Source organism: Schistocerca piceifrons, chromosome 2, assembly GCF_021461385.2.
Source record: "Schistocerca piceifrons isolate TAMUIC-IGC-003096 chromosome 2, iqSchPice1.1, whole genome shotgun sequence".
Lineage (NCBI taxonomy): Eukaryota > Metazoa > Arthropoda > Insecta > Orthoptera > Acrididae > Schistocerca > Schistocerca piceifrons.
In genome coordinates, this window is record NC_060139.1 from 379,276,256 (window position 1) to 379,289,083 (window position 12,828).

At 42.2% G+C, this 12,828-nt stretch overlaps 1 protein-coding gene across 1 annotated transcript; it reads right to left on the minus strand.

Moving 5' to 3' along the window:
• Positions 1 to 754: 754 nt before the first annotated feature.
• LOC124777619 (defensin-like) lies at positions 755 to 10,313 on the minus strand. The gene is made up of 2 exons (XM_047253089.1): positions 10,140 to 10,313; positions 755 to 1,025 (listed from the first exon to the last, which is right to left on the minus strand). The coding sequence occupies exons 1-2, from the start codon at positions 10,207 to 10,209 to the stop codon at positions 862 to 864; spliced, it is 234 nt and encodes a 77-aa protein (XP_047109045.1). The 5' UTR covers positions 10,210 to 10,313; the 3' UTR covers positions 755 to 861.
• Between the last annotated feature and the right edge of the window lie 2,515 nt (positions 10,314 to 12,828).

Below are 12,828 nucleotides of genomic sequence, written 5' to 3' on the forward strand. Positions count from 1 at the left end.
TTGGCAATGGCACATAAGCCGAAGCTGCAATAACAAAATAAAAACAGATACATATGAAGATAGTAAGTGTTCTCGAAAGAAAGGATACCATTGATGACCGTGCAGTTTCTCTAGAATAAAGGATAATTAATTGAAACCCTCAGCTGCCGACAGGTGTTGTTGACATGCCTTGATGGGGACAGCTGAAAATGTGTGACCCGACCGGGTGTCGAACCCGGGAGCTCCTTCTGACATGGCAGACGCTCTGTCCATCTGAGCCACCGAGGACAAAGTCGAACAGCGCGACTGCAGGGGCTTATTCCTTGCACGCTTCCCGTGAGAACCACATTCCCGACTGTCCACAATCTACATACGTAAAGTTCCTAATAGGTACTTTGCCGATCCACTCGTTACCCGCGCCCACTTAAGTTGACGATTCCCGTAAGGGTTCGGGCAACCTGTGCGCACTCGCACAGATGAAGTTCAATGGCCGGGTAGCCATTTTAACTAGATATGAAGATAGTAACTGTTCTCGTAAGAACAGATACCATTGATGACCGTGCAGCTTCTCTAGAATAAATGATATTTAATTGAAACCCTCAGCTGCCGACAGCTGTCACCATCAAGGTATGTCAGCAACACCTGTCGGCAGCTGAAGGTTGCAGTTAATTATCATTTAAAAACAAATACGGTCAAACGTGGAAAACAACGTGACTTCAAAAAATGACGTCATTTAATCGATAGAAGGTTGCGGATGGAATAACGACACACACTGTTTATGCATCATTAGATAAGGAACTTTATTCAGAACGATTATGTACACTGGACAACAGTGAGGGTGTGGCGGCGTGTCACTGGAGACGTGAGGGCCACGGTCGCCCGCTACTTGCGGCAGTGGCAGACGCCGTCTTCGCAGTGGCCGCCCTTGTAGCCCTTGTTCATGGCGATGCAGCGCGCGGCGCACGCAGAGTCTTCCACGCCGAACGCGCTCAGCAGGTCGCACGTGACTCGCACGTGCCGGTCGCCGTGCTCATCCTCTCCTCCCGCTGCAATTAATAGAATAAACAACCACTTTTTGATTCAATGGAAATTTAAAGGACTTCGACATTCGTTGTGATACAGTCAGCCACTTCACTGGAGAAAAAAATGTTAAACTGGTCACATCGATGTCTCTTTTCTTAATGCGCCGTAAACTGCTAAGCGACTCTCAAAGCATCAGACAAACAAGAAATTGACAGACACTATTTTTCCGTAACCAAACTTCACAGTTATTACATGTCATAGAGTAAGCACACCGGATAAAAAATCTGTCATTCTGAAGGAACATACGCTAATACTGTGTAACACCACTTCTTCCTCATAGTGGCGCCAGTTCGACGAAAGATACCTTACAAATTCCTTCAGTAATATCACATCCATCTGAAACCGCTCACTTATGATTCGCTCCGGTAAAATTACTCATTTGTGAAGATGCTCACCGCTACATTTCACCTGCTATTCCCAATAGTCCTTGATATATTCTTTGGGATCAAGATAAGGTGATGTGGCGGGCCAGTCGAGGTTCCGTAGGCTGCCTGAGTGAAATTATAGGAATGTATGGATACAGCACCGTGATCGCCCCTATCTTACGTTACCTTGGAAGGCGGGAGCGTCCAAAGTATTGTTATCATGAAAACGAAACGGTAAGAAGTGAGCACTGGCTGTGATGAAAGCAACATCGTGGTTCCTGTTCACGGTAACCAGAATGAGCGGCCCAATTCATGGCACGAAAAACGCCCTAGGAACACAATATACCCCTCTTCGGCCGTGATTACCATCTACAAACACTGTGGGTCAATCGCCTCGTTCGATGCACTCGACGCCTTGCATCACTAGAAGAAGGGAAAAGCCGCAGCACATAGGTACGCATCACACAACTCCAGTCAGCTACTGTCCAGTTTCTTTGTAGTGCCAAATTTGACAGTTTCTACATCTGCATCTACATGAACCACCTTCAGACCATTTTTCTACCGTTCCAGTGTCGAATACAGTCCTAGAAAAACGAATAATTAAATCTTTCCGAGCTAACTATGCTTTCTCTTAGATTATTACGATGGTCATTTCTTTCGGCAGCAAAATAATTTCGCATTCGGCGAGACATCTGGTGGCTGAAATTCTGTTAAAATATCTCGCTGCAATTAAAGACCTATTTACTTTAATGATTACCACCCGCTTTCGTATCCGTGACAGGCCGAAATGTAGTCTTTCGCACCTAATTTTCAATCTGTCCCTCGAAAAGCAATAACGGAAAAAAAGAAAGGTTCAAGAGTGGGATTAAAATTCAGAGTGAAGCGATACCAATGATAAAACTGGCTGAAGACATTGCTATCTTCAGTGAAAGTGAAGAATAATTGCAGGATATATTGAATGGAATGGACAATCTAATGAGTACAGAATATGGGTTGAGAGTAAATCGAAGAAAGTAATGAGAAGTAGCAAAAATGAGAACAGCGAGAAACTTAACAATAGAATTGGGGAATCACCAAGTAGTCGAAGTTGAGGAATTCTGCTACCTGTGCGGCACAATAACCTATGACGGACTGAGCAAGGAGGATACAAGAAGTAGACTAGCACTGCCGAAAATTGCGTTCCTGGCCAAGAGAAGTCTGTTAGTGTCAAACATAGATCTTAACTTCAGGAAGAAATTTCTGAGAATGTATGTTTGGAGCACAGCATTGTATGGTAACGAGACATGGACTGTGGGAAAACCAGAATAGAAGAGAGTCGGAGTCGTTGAGATGTTGTGATACAGAAGATTGTTGAAAATTAGGTGGACTAATAAGGTAAGGAATGAGGTCGTACTTCGCCGAATCGTCGATAAAACGAACACATGGAAAACACTGAAAAGAAGAAGGGACAGGATGACAGGATATTTGGTTCAAATGGCTCTGAGCACTATGGGACTTAACATCTGAGGTCATCAGTCCCCTAGAACTTAGAACTAATTAAGCCGAACTAACCTAAGAACATCACACACATCCATGCCCGAGGCAGGATTCGAACCTGCGACCTTAGCGGTCGCGTGGTTCCGGACTGAAGCGCCTAGAACCGCTCGGCCACACCGGCCGGTCGACAGGATATTTGTTAGGGTATCAGAGAATAACTTCCATAGTATTAGAGGGAACTGTAGATGGTAAAAACTGGAGAGGAAGACAGAGTCTGGAATACATCAAGCAAGTAATTCAGGTCGTAGGGTGCAGTTGGTATCAGAGATGAAAAGGTTGGCAGAGGAGAGGTATTCGTGGTGGGCAGCATCAAACCAATTAGAAGACTGATGGGTAAAAAAAAATCCTTGACGTTCTCGCTCCTATTTAGGAGTAATACAAAACGAGCTGCCCTCCACTGAATTTATTCGATATTCTCAGTCAGTTCAATCTGGTAAGGGTCCCACATATTCATCGAGCAACATCCAAGATAGAATGAAAAGAAACACAACAAACGGAAACTTTATCTTCTGCAAGCTGGGATGGAACTAGTGAAATTCCAGGTAGAAGAAAGAAGTGCCAATGCAAGAGGGTTATCTAACCAAATTGTTCAATAAATGGAAACTATTGTACAAAAGAAAATTATAGAAGTGACAACAGAAGCACGTCAGCCTCCTGCAGGGAAAGGTCGGTGCCATATTTGTGTAAGAAAGCTAAAACAAAGAAGTAGAAGTACAATAATCTAAGTAAACCAAAACAGTATTTTGGACGGTGTCATTAACATGTGTGTAACACACATTCAGAAAAAAATTGTGAAGTGTGTCTCTTGCCTTGAAGTTGAGGACTCAGAGAAGTCTATTGTATATGAACACATCTGTATTTTGTATTGTAATATGTCAATTTTTTATTCACTCAAACCAATGTTTATAACAATTAACAACATTTATAAACTGATGCCTTAGTTAAAATACATAAACCATTTTGAAAATTATAATTTTTCGTCAGTAAACTTATTTAATACCTGTGGGCTCGCCGAACCACGTCCTTAGGCATCCAAGTTAGAAAAAAAAGGCTTGGGCGTCCTAGGGTTAACTCACATTTTTCCACATTTAGGGCTAGCAGTCATTCATCACACTAACCAGAAATTTGACTAAGTCGTCTTGTATTTTCCTAGTCACTCAACTTCGACACCTTACCGTACATCACTGCAATATGAACAAACAACCGCATATTGCTGCCCACCCCGTCCACCAGATCATTTATATATACAGAGAACATCAACGGCCCTATCACACTTCCCTGGGGCACTCCCGACGATATCCTTGTCTCTGATGAACTCTCGCCGCCGAGGATAACGTACTTGGTTCTATTGTTTAAGAAGTCTTCGAGCCACTCACATACCTGTGAACTTGTTCCGTATGCTCGTACCTTCGTTAAAAGCCTGCAGTGAGGCACAGTGTCAAATGATTTTCGAAAATCTATAAATACGGTGCGTGGTGCTTTGCACAATATGGTGATATGCAAATCGTGTAAGTGCTGCATATATTATACATTATTTTAAAAATACAATCCTGCAACTTTTCAACAAAATAGCGCGGAATTTTCGATTTAAGTACTGCAACCACTTAACCTCGCATATTTGTTTAGTCTGTATTTCATCGTTTTGAGGTTAGTTATGTTCACATAGGGCGCTTCTAACACTGTTTTCTACCGTAGGGCACCAACACACCAACAATATTTAACTACAGTGGAAGAATAAAAAACGGAAACTGGGGATCATGTAAAGCGCATCTTGTAAATCTTGTGAACAGCCGTCTGATGATGAACTTCTCAGTTCGAAACATGTTACGGCACTATTTGATTAAATAAATAGCGGTATTAATAGTGACTGGTTGCTGTATTCTTCTTTGTAAGAATCAACCTACATTAATTGTACACAGCCACGGTCTCACCATGTCAGTTTTAGACAAAATAGCATATAAATATGGAATCTGTCTGCTGCCGTTCATCCATAGTTCCTAGTATATCATGTGAGAAAACGGCAAGCTGATTTTCACACGAGCGATACTTTCCAAAACCATGCTGATTCGTGGACATAAGCTTCTCAGTCTCAAGAAAGTTTATTGTATTCCAATTGAGAATATGTTCAAGGATTCTGCAACAAACAGAAGTTCGGGATATTGGTCTGTAATTTTGCTGGCCCGTTCTTTTCGTCTCTTATATAATGGAGTCACCTGCGCTTTTTTCAGTCGCTTGGGACTTTGCGCTGGCGAGAGAATCACGATAAATGCAAACTAGGTAAGGGGCCAGCGCCGTAGAGTACTCTGTGTAAAATAGAACTGGGATTCCATCCGGACTTCGTGACTTATTTGCTTGCAAATCTTTCAGCTGCTTCTTTACGCCAGGGATGCTTATTACTATGTCGTCCATTTGGGAGTTCTCCGGTTATAAAATGACGATATGTTTGCACGATTCTCCTACATGAACAAGTTCTTGAACGTGAAACTTAAAACTTCGGTTTTCGTTTTTCTATTTTCAACTGCCATACCAGACTGGTCAACAAGAGACCGAATGGAAGTCTTAGACCCGCTAAGCCATTTTACATGCGACTACAATTTTCTCGGATTCTCTGCCAGATCTTTTGCTAAGTTGTGACGGCTGTTGTATGCTTCACGCATAGATCTTTTCATAGACGCACGAATCTCTGCTAACCTTCGGCTGTCGTCACTTGCGAGTTCCCGTTTGAACCGAGAGTGTTATAGCCTCTGCTTCCTCAGCACTCACCGAATTTCCTTATTAAACCATGGTGGGTCTTTTCCATCCTGTATCCAGTTACTAGGCACATAACTCTCCAAACCAAAACTCACAATCTGCTTAGAGTGTGTCTATAATTCATTTATATCTATCTTACTGGATCTCAGTGATGCCAGTTCACTGTCTGACATGTTAATAACTGCTTATCTACTCTGTCTACCAGAAACGCTGTCCCAGCCTTCTTGACTGATTAATTAACTTTCGTAATCATAGTTGCCATAATGACATCATGATCGCTAATCCCTGTTTCTACAATGACATTGTCGATAAGGTGCGACCTGTTCGTTGCTACGAGGTCTAAGATATTTCCACTGCGTGCTGGCTGCCGAGGTAACTGCTCAAGACAGTTTTCAGAAAAAATATTCAAAAGTATTTTGCATGAGTGTCTGTCTGTAACCCGCGCTTTGAATCCATAGGTATCCCAATCTATACTCAGCAGGTTATAGTCGCCTCCGATTACTATTGCGTGACCTGGGTATTTACGCGCTATTCACCGTACATTCTTGTCGATATGAAACTGATTGCCTTTGACAAGGCGTGACATACGTGTCTGGTCCCTGCGAATCAGGTTGTCTTCACAACCACAGTTATGACGGCATGTTACATGGCGACCATTCCTTACAGATATATTGAATAGTCCACATTGATGCAGTGGGAAACTTCAGTCATGGTGTGGTTCGGGGCACGTCCCAAAACTTGAGTGATTTTCTTCCGTTTTGTCACGTCTCCACGCCGAGTCACATTACTGCACTGATTCCATACAACCGGTAGCACATACAAACCACTACACTTCCATGATCTAGACGTAGAAGGTCGCAATGCCACTTGTTACTAGTTATATGCCATCCGCAGTGATCCAAAGCTACTAGTGTGTTCCTTTAAGGACGCGGCTGACATTTTGTCTTGTGCGGCTGTAATGAATAGATCGCAAGAAAGACAACCGAACTAAATGGAGCTCGAGGCAAATCAACCAGATATTTATACTCAGTAGCTTCTATAAGAATGTCATGTAGCATTGTTACGACCAACAAAAATACTTAACTACGGCTAGTCAAAGACTTAATTAAAACATTTTACATTTCACGAAGGACACATTAACAGAATAATGGAATACAATAATGAATGAATTATTGGAGTAAGTGAATGAAATTCCTGAATGCATAAAGAAGCACCTAATAATGACGGAATCACGATAGATACAACATAAACAAAGGAATATCTACTCGGCAGACAACCTGCACAGTTTCTTAGAAGATATCAACACTGTAACATTATTTACCGTCCACTCCCGTACACTAACTTCATTGAAAAGGAACTACGTGAAATGAAAAGACGAATGGACAATAAGACATGAAGAGAATGGTGAGTTGTACATATATGTACAACCAAATGTTGCAAATATTCCATAGAGCAATAATTTTTGATGCAGTAGGAACTTTATGTTAATGAGCAGCATGCAGATCATAGCTTGTTGGTTCATATAAATATACTGAAGGTAGGGAACACTACCATCTTTTGTTATGAATAAACCACGCACTGAAAAATTTGTTCACGATCTCAAAACATTGAAAATATCCATCCACACCCATGGAAAGACCAATTCAGCTTAATTCAAGTCCCAGGGTGAACAGGGCTCTTTAGTTTTTCTCATGAGAAAGTGAAACACTCAACTAAGATAAAACTAATACATTATTATACTTTATAAAAGGTTATAATGTAATTAATAAAATTTTATGCACCTCAAAGACTATAACCATTGTAAAACAAATTTTACATACTTTAAGAAAATACAGCTAATTAGATGTTTGCGCATGTCGAAACACCCCCTAAATATATGTCATTTTCAGTTTTCACACTACAGTTACTGCCGTCTGTGACAAAGTGGACCTTCTGCGTGCACAGACGTAAAACTGTCAGGAATTTATTCTCGACTATACGTTTTCTATCAGTCATCAAACGTGGCGTTTGCCCTCACTATAACTCTTTCCCTCTCCTATTAGCTGACCTGGTGGTTTGTGTGTTCCGCACCGTAAGAGCCATCTCGATGTATTTTAGCTGTGGCAGCTCTGGAACAACTTAATATCGGGTACGAGATTAAGGCAACAACGACGAGTTCGGCAGTATCACAAATATACGTCACTGGCTACCGGATGACGTGTCTCTCTGGTATAAATTATTCAGTTCCATAACGACTCAGTGTAGAATTTCACATGGACACGTTCACTGTCCGTCCGGGAGGCACAGTGTGTGTGAAGAGCAACTGCCGCAGTATCACACCAGTCGCTACATCATAACAGTCACAAAATCTCCGGAAAGAATGAAAATGTACGCCGGACGTGGTGTCGTACCCTTCCCGTCGGCAGCGATCAATTAACTGCACTAACCATGCACGACTAGCGATTCGCCTCACAGACTCCACCTACCACCACCTCCTTGCCATCTTACAAACTTCTCTATATCTTGCTGCAATTGCACTACTACGAGAAAGGATGCAAGTGAAAAACATTTCTGCGTAATATTATTTCTTCGAGTAGACCCAGTATGGCATTGAGCGCAGAAGAACTTCTGAAGACCTTGGAAGCAAGAAGAAAGGCTCTATCACATGAAATGTATGAAGAAAATCGGAGTAGAGCATTTTCTGCGAAAGGAAGGGGACCAGGTTCGAGTCCTGGTCTTGAAAACAGCTTTAAAGTTTCAAAGAAATTCATAACAGCATACCCTCCACTGCAGAATGAAATACACTTTTTTGATAATCATACAGTTTTATTCAAGCTTTACTATCGATATGCGTGCGACAACACGCACTACTAGATATGTCCCAAAACGCCCGCCATGAAAACGGGATTTTTCTGGGGCTCATACCTCGGAGACTATTAGTGAGGCAAAGGTGGGGTCAATAGTTAATAGTTTTGGATAGCCGTTGGGGTAGGAAACATTTATTTACCCAACAGAAGGATAGTCTTATTGTTACTATCCCATAGAACAGGGTCAAATTCCCTCCAGCTTAGGTAAATGGAGCAAATCGGTTGGTTCTTCTTGCGTTAGATGTGGTCTTGGGCGCTTCTTAAGGGGCCAATGAAGGCACCATGTAGTTCATGGGCGCTTCCTAAGAAAACACGAAAAACATGGTTTTTGACTACCAAAACCGGTAAACGGATCCCAAGATGTCTATGGGTAGCAAATGACTGAAATTTTTAGTATATTACTCCAAGGTTCCGATCTCGAAGAACTTTGAAAATTTTCTTGACATCTTCATCCGTTCTCGAAGTACAGAGGTTCAAAGTTACGTTACTTGAGCAAGTAAAATATGCAGGTAAAATCCTGTATGAGCCGAAAATGTACTTTATAAAGTGATGTAGAACGGGGAAATGCGCTGTAAAGTATCTTCGACATCGTCAGAAGGGTTCTCAGAACGCCATGTTGTTTTAATATTGAAGCACATGGAAAATTTTTGTACACCGGGTCTGAGATGTAACATTATATAGTTTTGCATTATTTCAGTTTCACACAACTTATCAAAATTTTAGTCACTCATAAATCTCTTTTCGTATAAACGCCATGCCTGCTGTGGCGGGCTAGAGGAAGGGAACAGCGAGAAAATGCTTCTGTCGAAGCACAAAAAGGCTCTGACTGAAAACTGGGGTACCAGCTGCCTTAAACTATCTTCCTCAGCACCATTAAAACATTTTCCAGCCAGCTTTTTTATGCTGAGAGAGAAGAAGACAGTCGCAGTGGGAAAGAGACGAAAAAGTGACAGTTAGTAGGTATTGGTTGTGGTATGGAAAGAACGAAGGAGACAATGGCTGTTTGAGAGAAAGAGAGGGACACAGTGGGAGTGAAACATTGTGGACAGTGACAGAACAGTGCTAGGAAAAGACTGAAGGACACAGTGCCAGTAGGAGAGAAAAAAGTGAAGGACAAGCTGGAGGTGGGTGAAAGCCAGCAATAATTAAAGACAGAGTCTATGACAGTGTCAACGTGGAAGAGAGAGATAATGACAGTGAGAAGAGACAGCAGCAGTGGGAAGGAAGAAAAGAGATAGTAGCAGTAAGAGATAGCAAGAGGCAGACAGTGGTAGTAGGACAGAATGAAGGAGACTGTGGCTGTTAGACAGGGCACAGTGACAGATGGAGAGACACAAAGAGATAATGTCAGTAATTTGGGCTGGATGAGTGAGTGACAGTGGGAAGTGCAAGTGCAGTGATGGACTAGTGGGTGTGAGCGAGTTAGAATTAAGACAGTTTGTCGGAGTGAGAGGTGAGTTGCATGTTAAAAAGATCACGAATATGTTCGCATGCCAAGAGCCTATTCACCTTTCTTGTGCTAAAATAGGAGCATTTTTCCACTGGGCTACCACACACGTGTTACTGAAGCAGCACTTACCTGGAGCAGCGGAAGTGAGGATTGCGAAGGTGACAAGAGCGAGAAGAACAGCGGCAACGCAGGTTCTCATTGCAGTAGGGAGAAGTTTAAGAGGAGTCAAAGCAAGTAAACTGCAGCTAATGTTCCCAACAATAGTGGTGTCTGCAGTATCCCTGCGACGGCTGCTTCTTTATATACGGAGACTGAGAGAGGATTGCTCCGGCACTTCCAGCAGTCCTGCTTCACCAAACTGGTTTCATCATTCGATGTGCCGTAAAACACGGTAGGGGATCTCCCGTGTCGCCAGAGTGACCTTGGAGTGCATCAAGCACTCGGCGCGCATCAGTGTGGCACGCTAGTGCAATTCTAAGTAGGTGCGCATGTGGATGCCAGCAGGCATTGGTTGCGTTACGCTTGTTCTCAGAAGCCGTAATAGTTATGACGTACAATGTTACTGGCCTTCACGAATAGAAATACAGATCAATGCAAACACTTATTGATAGAAAAGAATTGACAGAATGTTCTATAGTCAGGATTCTTTTTGTGTGCCCAGGCAAATCTGAAGAGGTTTATACGTTCTAGGAAGACATTTACGACAACTGTGTTATTCCGGAACAGTGCTGGACGTTTAAGAAAGTATTTGTTTCACGTATAGTAGTCACTCTGCACAAAACGATTTCAGGTTAGTATTCTCATATACTGTGCAGAACTTCAGTTAATTTACTAAAGAAGGTTCTGATTCTAGTAATGCTACGATGGTGTCGGCCCATAACGGAATTCATATTCGCCATGTTATTTTCGTATAACTTCAGTGAACACACTGAATTTAACTACAGAGGTTGTTAGTCTTTGCTGACAAACGTTGTTTATCGGCTAAACCGGTTTGGACACTTAGAAAATTCTCAGTATCCTAACAGTTGTATCAGTTTGTAGTAGGTGTCCGCATCTCTTCTAGTCCCCTTAGTATAGTGCTCGTCAAACTTTTTTGCTCAAGAGCCACCTTTGACAGCATACACACCAATTTTATTATATCGTAACCTAAATAACCCAACCTCCCCCTTCCCTCCCCCCCCCCCCCCCCCCCCATGAACCATGGACCTTGCCATTGGTGGGGAGGGTTGCGTGCCTTAGCGATACAGATAGCCGTACCGTAGGTGCGACCACACACAACGGAGGGGTATCTGTTCAGAGGCCAGACAAACGTGTGGTTCCTCAAGAGGGACAGCAGCCTTTTCAGTAGTTGCAGGCGCAACAGTCTGGATGATTAACTGATATAGCCTTGTAACACTAACCAAAACGGCCTTGCTGTGGTGGTACTGCGAACGGCTGAAAGCAAGGGGAAATTACAGCCGTAATTTTCCCGAGGGTATGCAGCTTTACTGTATGGTTAAATGATGATGGCGTCCTCTTGGTTTAAATATTCCGGAGGTAAAACAGTCCCCCATTCGCATCTCCTGGAGGGGACTACTCAGGAGGACGTCCTTCTACGGATCGGAGCGTGGAATGTCAGATCCCTTAATCGGATAGCTGGGTAAAAAAATTTAAAAATGGAAACGGATAGGTTAAAGTTAGATATAGTGGGAATTAGTGAAGTTCGGTAGTAGGAGGAACAAGAATTCTGGTCAGGTGAAAGAGGGTTATAAATACAACACCAAACAGCCGTAATGCAGAAGTATGTTTAATAATGAATCAAAAAATAAGACCGTGGGTAAGCTACCACAAACAGCAAGGTGAACACATTATTGTAGCCAAGATAGGCACGAACCCCACTCCTACCACAATAATACAAGTTTATATGCCAACTAGCTTCGCAGAAGATCAAGAGAGAGAAGAAATGTGCGATGCGATAAAAGAAATCATTCAGCTAGTGAAGGAAGACGAAAATTTTATAGTCATGGGTGACTGGAATTCAACAGTAAGAAAAGGAAGAGAAGGAAATATAGTAGATGAATATGGAATGGTGGCAAGGAATAAAAGAGGTAGCCGCCTGGTACCTTATTTATACCTAACACTTGCTATAAGAATCATGAAAGAAGGTTGTATACAACCCCAGGTTTTAAATTGAAAGACATTTCCAGGAGCAGATGTGCAGTCTGACCACAATCTATTGGTTATGAACTGTAGATTAAAACTAAAGAAACAGCAAACAGATGGGAATTTAAGAAGATGGGACCTAGATTAATTGAAAGAACCAGAGATTGTAGAGAGTTTTAGAGAGAGCATTGACAAGAACTGGGGAAAGAAATACGGTCGAAGAAGAATGGGTAGCTTTGAGAGATGATATAGTGAAGGCAGCCGAGGATCAAGTAGGTAAAAAGACGAAGCCTAGTAGAAATCCTTGGTCAACAGAAGAGATATTGCATTTGATTAATGAAAGGAGTAAATATAAAAATTCAGTAAATGAAGCAGGCAAAAAGGAATACAAACGTCTCAAACATGAGATCCACAGGAAGTGCTAAATGGCGAAGCGGGGATACTTAGAGGACAAATGTAAGGATGTAGAAGCATATATCACTAGAGGTAAGATAGATACTGCCTACAGGAAAATTAAAGAGACATTTAGAGAAAAGAGAACCACTTGCATATCAAGAGCTGAGATGGAAAACCAGTTCTAAGCAAAGAAGGGAAAGCAGAAAGGTGGAAGAGATATAGAGGGTCTAGACAAGTGCGATGTAGTTGACTGCAATATTAGGGAAGTGGAAGAGGACGT

What these genes read in the sequence shown, in the direction of transcription:
- LOC124777619 (XM_047253089.1), bottom strand. Translation starts at nt 10,209, where the DNA reads ATGAGAACCTGCGTTGCCGCTGTTCTTCTCGCTCTTGTCACCTTCGCA. An exon ending in CCTCACTTCCGCTGCTCCAG is followed by an intron (nt 1,026 to 10,139) that starts GTAAGTGCTGCT and finishes TATTAATTGCAG; the next exon opens with CGGGAGGAGAGGATGAGCAC.